At 31.1% G+C, this 19276-nt stretch overlaps 3 protein-coding genes and 1 pseudogene across 3 annotated transcripts; 2 read left to right on the forward strand and 2 right to left on the reverse strand.

The window, feature by feature from the left end:
• Positions 1–1256: 1256 nt before the first annotated feature.
• On the reverse strand, positions 1257–1951 carry LOC132950220 (uncharacterized). Its single transcript, XM_061021542.1, has 2 exons — positions 1447–1951; positions 1257–1371 (listed from the first exon to the last, which is right to left on the reverse strand). The coding sequence occupies exons 1-2, from the start codon at positions 1949–1951 to the stop codon at positions 1367–1369; spliced, it is 510 nt and encodes a 169-aa protein (XP_060877525.1). The 3' UTR covers positions 1257–1366.
• Positions 1952–4123: 2172 nt separating this feature from the next.
• LOC132950228 (uncharacterized) lies at positions 4124–5002 on the forward strand. Its single transcript, XM_061021555.1, has one exon. It carries the CDS (start codon positions 4124–4126, stop codon positions 5000–5002), a length of 879 nt encoding a protein of 292 aa, XP_060877538.1.
• A 128-nt stretch (positions 5003–5130) lies between these two features.
• LOC132953735 (uncharacterized) lies at positions 5131–6873 on the forward strand (annotated as a pseudogene).
• LOC132953734 (uncharacterized) lies at positions 5530–7719 on the reverse strand. The gene is made up of 2 exons (XM_061026093.1): positions 7587–7719; positions 5530–6362 (listed from the first exon to the last, which is right to left on the reverse strand). Exons 1-2 carry the CDS (start codon positions 7717–7719, stop codon positions 5530–5532), a joined length of 966 nt encoding a protein of 321 aa, XP_060882076.1.
• Between the last annotated feature and the right edge of the window lie 11557 nt (positions 7720–19276).

The raw sequence follows: 19276 nt of genomic DNA on the forward strand, positions 1-19276 counted from the left end.
TATACATACATTATAAATATATTATTTTGTTTTCATTTAAATAGTACCTTATGTGAAAAAAAATCATAGAATAATTTTACCTTAATTTATTTGCAATTTTCTTAATTCGTCAGACGCTAAAGTACTCCGTTTGAAGTACTTAACTACTTCTCTGACTTTGAGCAATAATACTCTAAAGTCTTCAGAATTTGATATTGAATTCTCAACAACAAGGTTAATTGTGTGGGCAAAACAAGGAATATGAAACTCTCTTCCAAACTGGTCATAAATAGCTTTCACCATATTGGCCCCATTATCAGTAACGACAGCTGCAATACTTTTTTTTTGAATATTCCACTCTGTCAATGTATTAAGAAGTTGACTTCCTATATAGTCAGAGGTATGAGATTGGCTCATTTCTACAACACCAAGTGTACCTAAAATAATACTAATTCAATTTAAGGATTCAAATGATTCAATTGTCCTAACAGTTATTATTATAATTTTTACCTGAGAAAAAAGTCCAACCATTCAAGAAGTGAATTGTGATTCCTAAGAAACTTTTCATGGTATAAGCATCAGTCCAAGCATCAGTTGTAACCGATATATTTTCAGCATTTTCAAGTTTGTCTTTGAATCGCATTGAAAGATAATCAAATTTATCATCAATATACTTTTTAATTGTATTCCTAGTAGGTTATTTTATATAGTGGGCAAATCCGTGACATCATATATCGAAACCCTTTACCATCAACTGTACTAAATGGCTGATTATCTTTGCAAATATAATATACTATAGCTTCAGTACATATGGAGTGTTGTGATCCACCATATAAAAATTAAAGTTTCAATATAAATGAATAATTAAATATTTAAAAAAATAAAATATTTACCTAAAAATCGAGTCACTTTTGTAAAAGCTTGCGAAATAGACTGCTGTCGTTTGATTGGTTCTAAAGTAGCTGTAGAAATAGAAGCTCCAGAAGTAGAAGCAGCTTCAGAAGTACTGGCAATTTCAATACTATGAGATACGTTTACAGTAGTAGAATTCGTGTCAACCTATTTTAATTGTGTTTTGATATTATCATTATAAAAAAATAGCAAACTTTTATTGCATTTATATAATATTAAGGGAATAATTGTAATATTAATAATAACTAATAAGTAGGGCTAGGGACTTCATTCCCTAAAAAACCTTAAAATATGTATGCATTTATGCCTTTAAAATTACCAAATATGCTATTAAAATATGCACTAAAAAAAAACAAATAACAGTATTTAATAAAAACCTTTTTATTTTAATATGTAGACATAATTAATAAAATTTTAATTTAGAGTAAAAAGACTTGTCATAATAAATAATTGATTTTCTTCTATCACCCGAGTTCTAGTCTAAAATAAAAAAAAAAAAACATTTTTAAATTGAATATATTTGTAAATTGTTTTAATTAATATTGTATTTATTACCTTGAGCATTACATTGAACTATGAGATATTTTTTCAAGTTGGAAAATTCGAATGACCTCCTGTTATCAGCCAAAATATTTTTATACTTTGAAAAAGAACGTTCCACGTCAACAGAACTGATTGGTGCAAACTTAAAAAACGGAATATCACCACTACTAATATCTGTTGGCAATCCGTCCATAGATTCATTTTGTCCATTTATAATGTCTGATATTTTTTGTAGTTGCACAAATCCAACATTTTTTTCCATAACTTTTTGGAATTTTTCATCAATTGCCTTAGCTTGAGCGCATCCACCAACTTTTGCTGAATGTATAGATTCTTTTGTAGTTTTAATAATTTTAATGGATTCAGTAAGTGACATGCCTTTGGTTTCAAGTCGAGTGATAGATGTAGAAATAAATCCATAATTTGACATGATAAAAGCTAAATTTGCTTCCAAATTATTTGATTTTAAAATTTTCTTACATTTTTTGATGGATTCTGCATCGTTTTCATCAAGCATATCAATAATTTGTTTAATTATTTCAAAATGTTTACAATAATATAAAGCAGCATCAATCCATGTACCCCACCTGGTTAAAATTGGTTGCGGAGGTAATGGAATATCAGATGCAACAGATTTTAATGTTTGAATACGTGACGGTGCCTTAAGAAAAGTTTTTTTCACATTAGATACGAGTTGGTCGACGTTTTTATACTGGTTTCTTATTTCTTCAGCAACACGATGAAGCCCGTGTGCCAAGCAGGTTACATGAATGTGGCATCGGTTACAAATAAAAGCACTTCATTGTATTTCACACCTTGTGGCCAGAGCAAGTTCAATGATTGGTCAAAAAGCTTAAAAATGGTCGAATGGTTTGATTTTTCTAACTTTTCCGAATTCAACAAAAAAATACTACCCCGATCGCCTACTGAAAGAGTTCCAATTATAACGTTGGCAATAAAGCGTCCTTATGCGTCAGTGGTTTCGTCTATCGAGACCCAAATTTTTTTTCCGTCAACACATTTTTTAATTTTTTCAATTGTTTCTAAAAATAAATCGTCGACATAACCTTTACGGAGAGTGGCTTCTTTCGGTATTTCTTTTTTAGTGTATAGCTCCAAAAATTCTCGAAAATTTTTATTTTCCAGTTTATACAATGGTATATTGGCTGATAACATCGCTTTACATAAGTCTCTATTAAAATCGTTTTTCTTGGAGAAAGACGTGGATACAAGTTGCTGAGTTTTAGTTGGTTTCAATTGTAGTCGATTTAAACCCTGGATGTGTTTTGCTGTTTTAATATGCTGCATAACAGTAAATCTTTTCTCAGCACTAACTTTAATGTCACATATTTTACAAAATAAAACAGAGTTATCTGCCAAAAATATAGTTTCACCGAATTCTTTTACAAAATTGTTTAGCCGATCATAAACTTTAGACTTTGGTCTAGGCATTTTAATTATTTTATTGAGAATTCACGCAATAGTACGATACTTTTCAAAAAGAAAATATCACGGCACGAAAACACGATACGAAGAACGCACAACAACTGTCAACTATACTCCGGCCCACGAGAGAAGTAACCCGTGTCCCGACCGAATCGCGTTCGAATCCGCGCATCTCCCACCTAGTTGACATATCGACGTTGCACGATCTCAACCGTTCACGTTCGGTAACGTTGTATAGTGTGTATCATAACGTATACTTGCTATAGTGTGTCAATACGTCCGTGTCACTAATTCCGCGCCACTTATACGTCTGTAAACCACCTGTTTACTTAATTATTGTCGTTTTTTTTGTTGTTAATTTTTTTTTTTAAATGAATATCTCTCAAGAGGAATGTCAATCAAAACATGACCCTGCTACATGTGCTGAAACAAGCATCGATGTTGCAGAAATGCCTTCACCTATTAAAAAAAATCGAAAAGGACGGGTAAGAATTTTTAAATTTTTTTTATCTATTGAATTTAGATTTATTAACTCAGTCTTAGTATTTTATTCGTAAAAATATTTTTTATAAATTATATACAGGGTGTAACAGAAAGGACTAACTAATGCAATAACATTTTTTATAATCAATATTTTGAATTGTTATATATATAATTTACAGTTACTTGCGCTACATATATATTATAATATAAGAAAATTATTTTTATTTTTTAATACTGAATATAAAAAATTTTAAATTGAATTAAATTGTTTTTAATGAGTTCAATATAACCAATTTGTAAATCTGATTATAAGAACAATTTTGATGGTAACAATATTTATCTAAGTCAAATAGTTTATTTTTTAGAATTTTTTAAAATATGAATATTTTTTTGATTAAATTCATTAGGAACGTAATAACATTTTTTTAAATTTAGTTTTAGGACATTTTCTGACATGAGTATATTTACTACTCATATAATGTTAAAAAATTGTTGTCCTACGTTAAGGTAGCATTATTTATTTATTTATTTATTTTTTGGTCAGGTTTATCTGTTACACCTTATGTGTATATGTTTTACATAATTCGTAAATTCTAAATTATGAACGAAACGAAATCATTTTTATATTTGAACATCGTATTATAGTAATTAAATAATTAAATAATTATTGTTTCAGTTTGTTGGAAGAGGGCAAAAACAGAATATTGTGAATTTATACAAGTCAAAAAAACATCAACAGCCAGACATAAAGTATAAAGATATGATAGCATCTATTTCAAAAGAAATTGGGATTGGAAAGCGTACAGTGATAACCACAATAAGTGAGTACAAAAATACAGGACAGTTGAAGTCGCCATGTAAAACAAAAATCCGCCCCAAAATCAATGACAAAATTGACGATTTTGACAAAAACGCAATTCGTCAAAAAATTCATGGATTTTGGTTTAGAGGTGAAATCCCAACTTTAAGGAAAATTGTCAATGCTATTGATGAGGATCCAGATATTCCGAGTTTACCTAGAACCTCTTTACAGCGGATATTGAAAGAGTTAAATTTTGAATATACAAAAAGGAATCGGAATAGTGCGCTTACGGAAAGAGGAGATCTCGTTGTTTGGCGACAAAAATATATTGAGGACATAAGGCAATATCGGAGTGAAGGTCGTACAATATATTTCCTTGATGAAACGTGGGTAAACGCAGGGGAATGTAGCAGTAGAGTATGGATTGACACTTCGGTAAAATCTCATAGGGATGCATTCCTGAAAGGACTATCTACAGGCCCCAAAAATCCATCAGGTAAAGGCAAACGTCTAATAGTTGTCCATATTGGTTCAGCAGATGGTTTCGTCGAAAGGGGTCTATTGTGTTTTGAGTCGAAAAAAAACACAGCAGACTACCACGACGAAATGAATTGCGACACGTTTTACGAATGGTTTTGTGGAGTTCTGCCTCGATTAAAGGAAAATTCAATAATAGTTATGGACAACGCATCGTACCATTCTGTCAAAAAAGACCCGGTTCCCACAGTGGCTTGGAAAAAAGAAGACATAATAAATTGGTTGAAGTCTAAAGGTCGATTCGCACTATACGGAACGTCGACGTCACGTCACAGACCGGCAACGTCACGTCAAAAATAGAATACATTCGCATCTATCGGTAACGTCACGGAAACGCCATCAATCCGTTCAGTCCATTCTGTTAGGTTAGACTAGGTCTTGTACATTCTGTGTTTTAAATTTTGTTTTTAAATATTCGAATTTGTACCATGCCTAAGTTCAATAAAAAACAATTAGCGATGATTGCCTTAATTTTAGACGATGAAGAAAAAAATTGTAATCGAACTAAGAAACAGTGGGTACGGAAAATGTTCACTCAGAGGAAATTCATAGGAGAATTTCATACATTATTCAAAGAATTAGAAGATGAAGAAATTTCTTTTTATAAATACTTTAGAATGTCACAAAGTCAATTTTATATCCTTTTAACTAAAATTCAACCTAAAATTCAAAAACAAAACACTACATTTCGAGAAGCAATTAGTCCAAAGGAAAAATTAATGGTCTGTTTAAGGTAAGAAACAAATCATTTTGTATTTTATATTTTGTATTTTTTGTATTTAAACAAAATAATTAATATTATTATTAACAAAAGTACTTTAACTGTGTTAAAAGTTATTTGGCTGAAATTGTTCGTAGTAGGATTGTGCAGATGACCTTCCGGAACTTACCGGTGACGGTGAAGGTGGTTGAGTTTGACTAGACATTGGTGAATCATATAGAGTAGATGAGTTTGACACACGTGAAATTTCATACATTTGTTGTTGTGGATAGACTGCTTGTTGGATGTTTTGAGTTTGAACAAATGGTGTTGGGTGTCTATTTGACCTGTTCTCTGGAGCTGGAAAATTAATTGGTGTTGGCACTTGGTAATTTGTATTTTTACTTTGTAAATGAGCCCACTCGAGTTCGGATACAACATTGAAAAGTTTTGACTTTGCCATATGCTGGTACTCGGGTGAAAAAGTTTTTACAGTAGCGGCTAGGCTATTGAAAAATATATCTATTGGATGATCATTAGCAGTCTCTTTTGTTTCTTTCTTATCACTTTCTACTAAATATTTCATTAGTACAGATGAAGCTGTCTCTGTTTTTTCAAATTTTCTTTTGTTTAGAGAATACCTAGTAGAACTTCTTTGTGAAGATGTTGTACATTGCTTATTTATGTTGTTATTAGAATTTTTTTCTGAAGTATCTCCTGTAATAACAACGCTCTCCATACCTTCTTGTTCATCATTCGATCCGTCACTCAAGCTATCAGGTTCTGCTATGTTGCTTTGTGTTTCCCTTTCTTTAAAAAATGGAATTACAAATGACATAGATTCTTCATACTTCCACTTTCTTTTATGTTCAGCAGCTTGTCCACTTTTCGTAACATTTTTTTTTATTGCTTTTCTCAGCTGGTCACGTAATGATATCCACCTATTCTTGCACGCTGGGCCTATTCAAAATATAAAATTTGGTTAGATCAAACATAAAAACTATTATGTATCATATTGTTACGATTCTGAGCAGAGACGGTTTGTCTATAAATATAAACATTTGGTGTAATACTTTTAACACAGTTACATTTCATAATTGATTGATAAAAATAACTCATAAATTAAAACAATTATTTAACTAATTTAAATTTAAATTTAGTATATTATCTGAACAGTTATTCTTATGTAAAATTAATTATTTAGGTTTTTAGCGACTGGTGATTCGTTTCAAACTATATCATTTAGTTATCGGTTGGGGCATTCGACTGTTCATTACATCGTTAAAGAAGTATGCAAAGCTATAGTAGACGAATTGTTAGCAGAAGTGATGCCACAACCAAAAGAAAAAGATTGGGAAAAAATTTCTGATGAGTTCTGGAAAATGTGGAACTTTCCTAATTGCTTAGGAGCGTTAGATGGGAAACACGTGGAAATTTTTGCTCCTCCGAACAGTGGTTCCCAATATTTTAATTACAAGAAAACTTTTTCTATAAATTTGTTAGCTTTGGTTGACGCAAATTATAAATTCATTGCTGTAGACGTAGGATCCTACGGTAAGAATAGTGATGGTGGAATATTTGCAAATTCGAATTTAGGAAAAGCGTTGGAACAAAATAAACTTCATGTCTCAAAAGATAAAAATCTTCCCGGAACTCAATGTCCAGTGCCATATGTCATTGTGGCAGATGAGGCATTTCCCCTAAAAACTTATTTATTAAGACCTTATCCTGGTTCTATAATTAATGGTGATATACAGAAACAAGTATTCAATTATAGATTGTCAAGAGCTAGGCGCGTATCCGAAAATGCATTCGGAAACTTGGTGCAAAAATTTCGAATCTTTTTTAGAAGTATAAAATCTTTACCCGAAAATGTTGACAATATAATATTAACTACTTGTATTTTGCATAACTATATCAAAGATAATGTTTTAATTAATCAACATTTAGATCCACCAGAATGTGAACCTAATTGGGGACGTATACATAGGCAAGGTGGAAATGCCCTTACTACTGCTTTTAATGTACGTGAAACATATAAAACGTTTTTTAACTCTGAAAATGGATCATTACCATGGCAGAGAGATAAGTTTACGTAAAATGTACAAATAAAAGCTATAAAAGTAATATTAAGTACCTAACAATAAGTAATAATAGTTAAATTAAATTAAATTAAGTTTATACCCGTTGTTTTTAATTCACTACCAATTTTTCTCCAAATAGTATCTTTGTGAATGTTGTCACTATATTTTTTGTGTGTCATATCATATAGTTCTTGATAATGACGTACTTCTTCAATCAGCATCTCATCGTCCATAACTATTTAAACTATAATAATATAATAATAATATGTTATTTAATTAATCGAATAATTAATGTAATTTCATTTTTTACTGTACATTTGAGAATTAAATAAATATTACTTACTTACTTTATATGTTTGTATTTGTGTATTTAATAATTAAAATATAATAATTTTTAAATTAACGAGTTTCCACATCCAAAATACAGTATAATATAGAGTAAACTGAAAATTGTTGACGGAAACGTTCCGTGTCGACATTCACACAATCCGAACGGACAAGAACGGACCGGTTGCGTCACGTCAAAATATAGTTTTCGATAAACCCTGACGTTCCGTGACGTTGACGTTGCGTACTGTTGCCGGTGTATGTGAACTTTGCGGTATAAATACATAGTAAAATATTTTGACGTGACGTTGCCGGTCTGTGACGTGACGTCGGCGTTCCGTATAGTGCGAATCGACCTTAATGAAGAATCACATTCACATATAATGACTATAACTGGTGACACTTCTTCTGATTTTTCTGACGAGTAATTATTGTAAAATATATACCTAATTAATAAATGTGACTTAAATATTTTTTTGTATTTATATACTAAATATTATATTTTTGTTATTATCCGATTCTAATATATAATATTTATAAAAGTGACTTACATTTTTTTTTTGTATTTATGAACTAAATATTATGTATATTTTTTGTTTTTTCATACAATTGTAAAATATATTATTAATACTAACATAACTAAATCACTTTTGAATACCTAAACGTGAAATATCACGTTATAGTATACATATTATGTAGGTACTTATATACTTTAAATTTTACATGTTTTTATACTATTACGTACAATTTTGTAAATATTGAATATTTAAAAATAAAAATAAATTTTAATTAACATTTGTTCCACTCGTGCTATACGTTAATATTATGAATGACAATATATTATAATCACTCTGTATAGCGCTTGTTTCGCGCTGTATGCACGCCACAACCCGACACTGAATGACACAAAGTGGGGGAATAGAGGTCTCGGAACGGTCGCAGCCGTCAGTCTGCATGCGCGAAACGGGTTACTTCTCTCGTGGGCCGGAGTATAATCAAAAATAAAAATATCACGGAACGTCCTGTCTACGGGATTATAAATATATGTCATAATTTCATAGAATGTTATTTTGGTAATATTATCGGCTGACGGCTATCGCCTATCGGAATCACGTGTGAAGTATACCATTTAGTAGCCATAGTCCATAAATAACAATGGGAGCGTTCGGCGAGAAAAACAACAATACTAATAAAACCATAAAATTAATATTTCTGGTCTAGGAAATCGATCTAAATTTAAAATTGTTTTTATAAAATATTTATTTAATTATAAAACTACCATTTTCATATTAAAAATGCTCAAATATGCAATTATAATTAAAAAATGGTCAAATATGCAAAATATGCAACTATAAATTGAGGGGTGACATTCCAAAACGTACTATTGCCAAAATATACAAAATCGAGATATGCATCGATTCTTATGGAAAAAAAGGCGGGAAGTCGATTGGTGATATCAGAATTAAGCTTTAATCATCTATTCCATGAAAAAAATCGGTTCATAAATGTATAATTCATCCAAAACGTACTATTTCCACAGTAAATTTCGTTCAAAACGTACTATTTTTTTTTTAGTCCAAAACGAACTATTGCCCATATTAAAACCATGTAAGCAACTTATGTGGAGGGGACAATTTTTTTCATAACGCACTATTTCCAGTGAAGTTTTTATTTTAATTTTAATATTTATAACTTATAATCGTTTAATATATTTAATATTGAATAAGATATGAAAATGAGCATTTTTATTTGATGTTACGTAATAGGAGTTATGATAAATTCATTACTTTGTTTACAATTTCTATTAATAGAAAAGTTATTAACAAAATACTGCAGCTATCCGCTGATCTTTACTGATGGTGTAGTGCATCGTGAATTTTATTATTCGTGTCTACTGTCTTGTGAGTCGTGACGACTATAATAAAATATTGTTTTATTTATTTACTTATAAACAAATAATAAAATACACCATAGTCAATAACTAGTAATAATATTGAAATATGGCGAATAGAAGCAATAGAGCAATGCAAATGTGTCGCATGTCTACAAAAGTAAGAACAAGTACCTACATATTATTACTTCAAAAATACTACACTGTACTATAGTTAATTAATAATATAATGTACCTACCTAGTTATAGTTATTATGGTTCTCAAGTCAATTTATTGTACCTACTTAAATTGTACGGAGGCTATAAAACACTCTATTACTATATAGTATAAACCTAGTTTATTTAAAAAACATTTTTTCTCTCCATTGAAAAGCATGTTTGAAAAAATACAAAAATTTATTATTATTATATTAACACAAATATTGGTTTTCTTGTTTTAGGGCAAAACGCACTATTGATGGAAATAGTGCGTTTTGGAAAATAGCCAAATAAAATATTAAAATATATTTTCACTTTAATTCCAAGCAAAACGCACTAATTACGGAAATAGCACGTTTTGGACGAAATCTATGATTTTATTTTTTTATTTACTGTTATATCTTTTAAAAAAATTATTAAATTTTCATTTGGATTTAATAAAGCAATTCAAATGAATTTTATCTATTTTTTAAAAGATCAGTTATCACTATATGAGATTTCATTCAACGAAAACAGAAAACTGCTCTTCCTGAAAAATCAAGTTTTTGGCAATAGTACGTTTTGGAATGTCACCCCTCAATTTTAAATATGAACTCGTATTACCATAAAACAAATTTCTATATTACTTAGCTATATTTTGAATGATTATTGAAAAACATGCAAACTCCTAGAAGTCCCTAGCCCTACTAATAAGTAATAATTAACAAGTACTTACATTAATTGGGTCGTCTTCATCTTGAGTATCTTTGCCTTGGTGTATCGACTTATTGTGCGTTTTTAAATGGCTACGTAAATTGGATGTATTTCCTGATGTTTTAAGACGTTTCCGGCAAATATTACACATGGACAAATTGCTACTAACTTTAGTAAAATGTTTCCAAACATTACTTATTGGCGGCATTTTTGGTATAGACGTATAGTCACAAAAATAAAAAATGATACAAAATAATGTACAATAATCCGATTGTAATGTACAACGGACAACGGTCTACGAAAAACTTATAAACGATAATAAATAATGATCAATATGAGCATATGACAATATTTTTCAATATACCTTTATGGCTTCATGAGCTCAAGGGTTTATCGGCATTCTAATAATAGCTTAATAATAGATATTACGTGGTATCGTACGACCGTACAAATGTACAATATACCTAAATCGACTTTGGATGTAATCAAGGAGGAATGTGGTGCTATGTGTAAATATTAAACATACGCACAAAGCTATTAATCCAAATTCCCAAATAATTTATAATTGTATTTGTTAGTAGTTATGGCTATCTTCCTGTATGCGCTCTACCGGCAGCATTGCGACTGCAGTATGCGCTCTACCGTGTTTTTCCACCCTACAACTATGTTTCATTTATAGACAATATATAGGTGGGTTACCCTGGCACCCCTATGTTCGAATTTTTTATTTTTTTTTTACCATTAATTGTACTACAATTTGTACCAATTTGTACCGTACATTTCAGAATTTGTACCAAAGAATTTCCCCCGGAAAATTCGATTTTCCGCTGGGGTGCCAGGGTAACGTTACACCAGCACCCCCGTTGCTAAAAAATGGACTTTTAACAATTTTTTTTATACCATTAATTGTACTATAATTTGTACCGATTTGTACTATAAGTTTCAGAATTTGTACCAAAGTATTTTCCCCGGAAAAATTGATTTTCCGCCGGAGCGCCAGACGTTACACCAGCCCCCCCGTTGCTAAAAAATGGACTTTTAACAATTTTTTTTTACCATTAATTGTACTATAATTTGTACCGATTTGTACTATAAGTTTCAGAATTTGTACCAAAGTATTTTCCCCGGAAAAATTGATTTTCCGCCGGAGCGCCAGACGTTACACCAGCCCCCCCGTTGCTAAAAAATGGACTTTTAACAATTTTTTTTTTACCATTAATTGTACTACGGTCAGTTTATACAACTAATAACCGCGTATGGGTTGTCATCCCATATATATTATTATTTATTACCTATATTGGTTATATACCAATATCGGTTCTAAAATGTTCGTGTGAATTGATACGACGTGACCCGCGAACATTCGCGTAGAGTCTATAGTATCTACTATGTAGTTTAGTACGTTCCCAACAGTCAACACCTTAATAACTAATTAACTAACGAGTTGCGAGCGCGTTGAGTGCATAGATACATAAGATAGATGCATATTAAGATAAATGCATACCTAAGAATACATGGGTGATATAAAATATGCAATGGTCAACATGTAACACAGACGCAAACGTATAACATGAACATCCACGGAATAATCATGCGCATCACCCAAAACTACGACACGCGCATCTACGAGTATAACTTCTGAAATGAAAATACAGAATACTTACAATAGAGAGTCTATAGATTATAGTGTATTCCGTATATCCGTAGGTAGATATAGCGAGTTACTGTAGAGTCTATATTGTTGATATTACGTCTATAATATTTTATAGGCATATTATCATCAATACATATTCATAATAAACAAATATAATAATAATGGCATTAATGTACTATTAATATTTTAAATAAGTACCTACTATGATAGATCAAAATATTAATGATTTATCTAGTAATTTAGTAACAACTATGTATGAATAGTAATATACCTAATTAAAAATGTATAATATAAACACCATGCTCAAATTAAGAGGCGGCCACACCAACATTCATTGTTTTCTGTTAATCTCACGCATAATATAGAAAAAGTTTTCTAGCTGTATATATATATATATAATATATGTATTTTATATCCATGATTACGACTCCCTAGTTCAGTTTAGCACCTAGGTGCTATTGGTTATTATATATTTTATAAAAAAGACTATTTCAGATGGACGAATAACACAAAATATGTTGGTATGTTGAACACCTTAACCTTAATGTATAGGTAAAGGTCCATGACTTAAAACATAATATTTTACTTACATTTGCCTTCTGCTTCATTAAAATTCAAAACATCACGTATTTGATTTTTATTATTCAACAGCTCCTCGTCTATAAGATGGCTAGGAACAGCCGGAATTCTACCACGTTTAGCACCCATACTCCATGAAGGACAAGAGGCAAATGAAATTATGAAATAAACGTATTAATATAAAAATACAACATTTCTTTGCTTAATATAATATACATTTAATTTAATAATAGACATATCAAAAGTCAATAATATTGGATAATATCAAAAGTTAATTTTAGATAAACGTCGGTTCTTATTATTAGTGTTTGAATTTGTAAATACGCCAATACGTATTAATATAATTTTGTGTGACGCATGGTATTACATAATAATATGTACGCTGTATAGAATAATGTTATTCTGTTAGAGTATTATAAAATGGAGTATAATTTGTATAAAAACGAAAACAATTAATAAATTAAAAAAAAATTTTGTGCTAAATCGGTAAGTTTTGTTCGTCATAGTATTTATCTTCAAAATGATAATTAATAATTATATTATAATACATTTTGTGGTTTTGTTATAGTTATATATATATAAGAGCGATCAGAGCGGAACTTTATACAAATTCCTAAGTTAGTGGTACATATCGTTACAAATTATAGTACAATTAATATTTAAAAAAATTGTTACAATTTGTTGTGTTAAATCGGTAGGTTAGGTTAGGTTCGTTCTAATTTTTATCTTCTATATGATAATACTATAATAGTAATTTGTGTACGTAAAAAAATATTTTTAATTTTATACCATATAAAATTTGTATAATAATACATTGAATTAGACATTTTTTTAAATATTTTTTTTTGACTGCACAAACTTATTCTCACTTCTGGATGGTACTAGGAAAAATTAGGTACAAAATACAAATATTGTTCATGATACAGTACCCAGCATTTAAATACTCAGCCCGACAGATGAAAAGCACAAATTCACCTGTATAAGTAAAAAAAAATTGTTAAAAGTCCATTTTTTAGCAACGGGGGGGCTGGTGTAACGTCTGGCGCTCCGGCGGAAAATCAATTTTTCCGGGGAAAATACTTTGGTACAAATTCTGAAACTTATAGTACAAATCGGTACAAATTATAGTACAATTAATGGTATAAAAAAAATTGTTAAAAGTCCATTTTTTAGCAACGGGGGTGCTGGTGTAACGTCTGGCGCTCCGGCGGAAAATCAATTTTTCCGGGGAAAATACTTTGGTACAAATTCTGAAACTTATAGTACAAATCGGTACAAATTATAGTACAATTAATGGTAAAAAAAAAATTGTTAAAAGTCCATTTTTTAGCAACGGGGGGGGGGGGGGCTGGTGTAACGTCTGGCGCTCCGGCGGAAAATCAATTTTTCCGGGGAAAATACTTTGGTACAAATTCTGAAACTTATAGTACAAATCGGTACAAATTATAGTACAATTAATGGTAAAAAAAAAATTGTTAAAAGTCCATTTTTTAGCAACGGGGGGGGGGGGGGGGGGCTGGTGTAACGTCTGGCGCTCCGGCGGAAAATCAATTTTTCCGGGGAAAATACTTTGGTACAAATTCTGAAACTTATAGTACAAATCGGTACAAATTATAGTACAATTAATGGTAAAAAAAAAATTGTTAAAAGTCCATTTTTTAGCAACGGGGGGCCTGGTGTAACGTCTGGCGCTCCGGCGGAAAATAAATTTTTCCGGGGAAAATACTTTGGTACAAATTCTGAAACTTATAGTACAAATCGGTACAAATTATAGTACAATTAATGGTATAAAAAAAATTGTTAAAAGTCCATTTTTTAGCAACGGGGGTGCTGGTGTAACGTTACCCTGGCACCCCAGCGGAAAATCGAATTTTCCGGGGGAAATTCTTTGGTACAAATTCTGAAATGTACGGTACAAATTGGTACAAATTGTAGTACAATTAATGGTAAAAAAAAAAATAAAAAATTCAAACATTGGGGGTGCCAGGGTAACCCACCTACAATATATTCAAGTATAAGTGGGATGATGTAAAGTAGTTTTAATAACGAACAAAAATTGTTATGAATAAAGTAATGAAAATGATTATATTATAATATCAACGCACGTCATTGTTTTGTCGCCGTCTCGTTATTTGTTTCAATAATAATTATAAATAATAAATATAAAATGGAATAAAAAAAATTAAATAATATTTTAAATAAATATTAAAATACTTGTGCCATGTCCCTCAGAAAAGCGTTAAATGTGTCACTTTTATTAATTCCTCTCCGCCACGTTTCAATGAGATACCTGTAATTATTATTATATTTATATTTACCTTTGTATTTTTATTATTATATTATAATATATTATATTATGCTTTGAGTGGTTTGACACCCTTTCCTTTTACACCTCAACAATTTTCTTTCATTGCCGCGCTCTTTTTTTATGTAATATTTCATTTCACTATCACATTTATTGCATAATATATTTTCTAGATTTACTAATAGATTTTTCGCAATTAAAAAATTAGTAACTGTTTCTTCATTTTGTATGATTTTGTAAAATTCTATTGCTAACATTTTGAACGTAACGTGATGAAAGTATAAAACCGTGTATGAACTCAAGTATTGTCACCCAACGACTAATATTATACGATCAAAAAATATGATATGATGTAGAAAAAGAGAGTTCTAATCTTTATTACCATTCAACAATAAAGATATAAATTTTATAGTAGAGCGCATACAACAATCGTCCGATAATCGCAGGTAGACCGCAATCTGGGGTAGAGCGCATACAGGAAGATAGCCGTAGTTATTATTAATATCTACTAGTTTCCCGACGATTAATCGTATTAAAATATCGTAAGACTCGATAGTATCGATACGATATATCGGTAATGAAGTATCGATATAAAATGTCTCGATATATCAACATTATGTATCGATATTTTCGATATATCGATATATCATTGCCATCCCTACAATTGACCCGTATTGCCCATCTTTAAGGCAAAGTGAATTGCAATCGCGAGTATGGTATTTACCGCTGGGTTTAAATTCAAAATTCATTTTTTGAACTTTATGTCATGGACACCGTCTAGATAGATATTGGAATCGGCGGAGTATACACATACCGAGAATTTAATAATCGTCATTAGATAACAGGAGATCCACCACGAAATGGCAGATTTTGGAGAAAAGGGTTTCGAATATATTACAGCCCGATAATAGATAAAGAACCCGTTCGTGCTTTCTCAGAATAACCGAATGGTGTACGTCCGGCAGGCGAGTGTGGTATTTACCGCTTGGTTTAAATTCAAAATTCATTTTTTGAACTTAATGTCATGGACACCGTAATTCTTAGTTTTTAACTATGTTACTGTTACACCGAGTAGCCGACGTGTATACCAATCGATAGATATGCTACTTATAAAAGTTGGTACAAGAATTGTATTTTTGGTGATTTTTCAAAACCGACATATCAAAAGTAGAAATGTGCTCAATACCCCCCCATTCTCCAAATATCAATATTTGTGGATATCGTCGGTAGTCATTTTTAAAAAATCGTATAAAATCAGGCTTTGGATTCGGGATGAACTAGATTCACTTTCCTATCAGTAAAGATACTGTTGAAGAAAATCCAAGCAATTTTACTGTCTTAAAAGGTGATGACAGGCACAAAGAAAAAACATATCATTGTAAAATCAATACATTTATCGCTCCACTCAGAATCTAAAATAAATAATTTATACTAATATTAATACATATAATATAATATGTACATTGTACTGACATAATTACTAATAATTATAATAAAGAAAAATGGATGATCAAATGCATGCATGAAATGTATGTTACTTTAAATTGGATCGTGTTATTTGCTTAGATCGACTAATCGACGGTTCAAGGTTAGCGATTATACGTTTTCCGTTTTTTTCTCAACGAAAATGTGAGAGAGATATTTTTCAGATACGTATTATGTGGGGTTTACTGGGATGAATAGTTTATTGCATGGTTAAAATATACAAGGTTATTGCATATATACCCCTTCCCAATTAAATATTTGATGATAAAAATAAAAATGGCAACGTAAAGGGAGCCAATAATAATCAAGTATATATACTCGGGATTTTGAATTTGTTAGTCTGCTATTCTCAGCGTATTTTTGATGATAAGAAAAATTTATAGCTGTGATATCCCTTTACGCAGCCATTTTGTTTTTGAAGATAACAATCCGAATCGGTATGCAATAACCTGTATATTTCAACCATGGTATATTGTGTGGCAATGGCGGGAAGTGAGCTATTTCAGTCGCGGGGAACATATGCGGCACGAGCCGCATTTCGCCCAAGACTGATATTGCCTTCCTGCACGAGCCACACATATATTTTTTGTCACGGCAAAGGTGATACAGGGATCTACGTTACAACCAGACTATTTCATGAAGGAAACGATTCGGTTTTATTTATTTTAAGCGTCATGCATGTTATAATATGAATATAAGATGTAACCAAATGTGTATGTTTTGTAAGGACCGTATCCACCTCCACCGCAGCTAATACGCGATGATCGTCTCTCGTCATCCAGCCAACCTGCAGCTGAAGCTATAAAAATAAAAATATGTATAATGATGAGTATATGACTCGCGGGCTACAGCTAAAATGCTGACACGGTGTAGACGACGACCTTTATTATTATTCGCAGACATCAGCATCGTTGTATTATATACAGCGGAATGCAGAAATATGATACAAAACGAAAAACCGGGGAAAAAAGCAATAATAACATAATATTAAATAATACGGTCGTGGAGGAGTCGTGTACTACTGATGCAAGTCTTGTACACAGGCGCACAGCCACGATGACCGAGATGGGTATAATATTATAATATATATATAGTGTACCCTTTACCGTCTTCCTCCTGAATCCCACTGCTGAGCACCAGTCGCTGCAGCCGCCGCAAGTCGCAATACGTGCGGTCGATTTGAATATATTATATTATTATATCGACGCGACATCTGCGACGGCGTATATCGGTAGCAGCATTTGCATTAGATATAATATTATTAGGAAATATGTGTGCGTACTGTATAATATATAATATAAATATTATGTACCCGCGTACAATACGCACACAGGGTGACTCTTTTACCGTGACCAGGATAATTTTAAGTACAGCATCAGCGATTGCACCATCCCACCCTTACAAAAATCTGTTGGTACTCTGGGGATTTACTCTAACACCATATCTTTCTTACAATCTGAACATTGGAACTATGTTTGCTGCAAGGAGCTTAAAACACTTTTCAAAGTCTGCCCTTGTACGACACGCCAATCTGTTCCATTTCATATTTCTATAACTGCTACTTATTATGAAGCCAATGAAGCTGTTGTATATACAACTTGCAGAATCTACATTCTACATTATTGAATACCTTTTACAAAAATGGAAAAGTATATAGTATACTTACTCAGCCTCCCCCCCCCCCACATACAATTTTGGGTTCCTGTACTAAATGTTTTTGTGGAACCTATACAAAACTTCCAATAAAATATAACCCATTACAAATGATACGTGTGTTCCATATACAATATCTAGGTAATCAATAGTTAGCCTACAGCTTGAAATAACAAAATTACTTTATAATATGCATTTATATCATAAAATATTATTTAATATAAAATAAATATTACTATCAACATTTTAAAAACTACAAATTAATTTCAATGGGCCCCTGTACCCCTGTATTCTGGGGCCAACCGGCGCCTCCCTTGTGGGGAACCTGTATTTACTTACTTTAAGTATACTATAAATTATATTTTTGTTAACATTCACCATAGTAATAAAGGCATATAGAATTTATAATATATAATATTAGTATATTACGTAAACATACAATTGCAGATTATACTGTTATAGTGTTATATAATATTATATTATAGGTGAACGATAAATAAAAACAACTAGAATAATAACTAATCTCGAAACTGTAAAAGATGCCATTAGTTACAGTGGACATTGACGGTCATTCAGAAAGTCATTGTTCTATTTGGTCGACGGGTGCTTGGTTTGGGGCTTATTATCATTTGTTGTTATCAATATTTACTTATAGAAAATCAATCTAACGGACAAAATTACTATCGCAAATAGTGTTGTTCTAAAGCATTACCGTAACATATAAGAAAGCATTACATAATAAATTGTGATGTAAATTGGTATATCTGTTGTAAACATAAATGTTTAGATTTAATGGTAATCATGAACGAACATAGTCCAGAAATTTATGCCTTCAAGCAATGTCAATCAATGTGTTAATGTCTTGTTCAAACATTTAGATACGGTGCTATACAAACATACGCTAATTATTACAGCTAAATAATAGTATATAGTATATAATATTTAATGTATTAACAAAGTATCTACGTATTATTATTTTTACTATTATTTTACTTTTTGGAACTT

The sequence above is a fragment of the Metopolophium dirhodum genome, chromosome 1, assembly GCF_019925205.1.
Source record: "Metopolophium dirhodum isolate CAU chromosome 1, ASM1992520v1, whole genome shotgun sequence".
Lineage (NCBI taxonomy): Eukaryota > Metazoa > Arthropoda > Insecta > Hemiptera > Aphididae > Metopolophium > Metopolophium dirhodum.

Coding starts and splice junctions, on each gene's coding strand:
- LOC132950220 (XM_061021542.1), bottom strand. CDS start 1,951: ATGCTTGATGAAAACGATGCAGAATCCATCAAAAAATGTAAGAAAATT.
- LOC132950228 (XM_061021555.1), top strand. CDS start 4,124: ATGATAGCATCTATTTCAAAAGAAATTGGGATTGGAAAGCGTACAGTG.
- LOC132953734 (XM_061026093.1), bottom strand. CDS start 7,719: ATGGACGATGAGATGCTGATTGAAGAAGTACGTCATTATCAAGAACTA. Junction 6,363..7,586: donor TAGTGAATTAAAAACAACGG/GTATAAACTTAA, acceptor TATTTTGAATAG/GCCCAGCGTGCAAGAATAGG.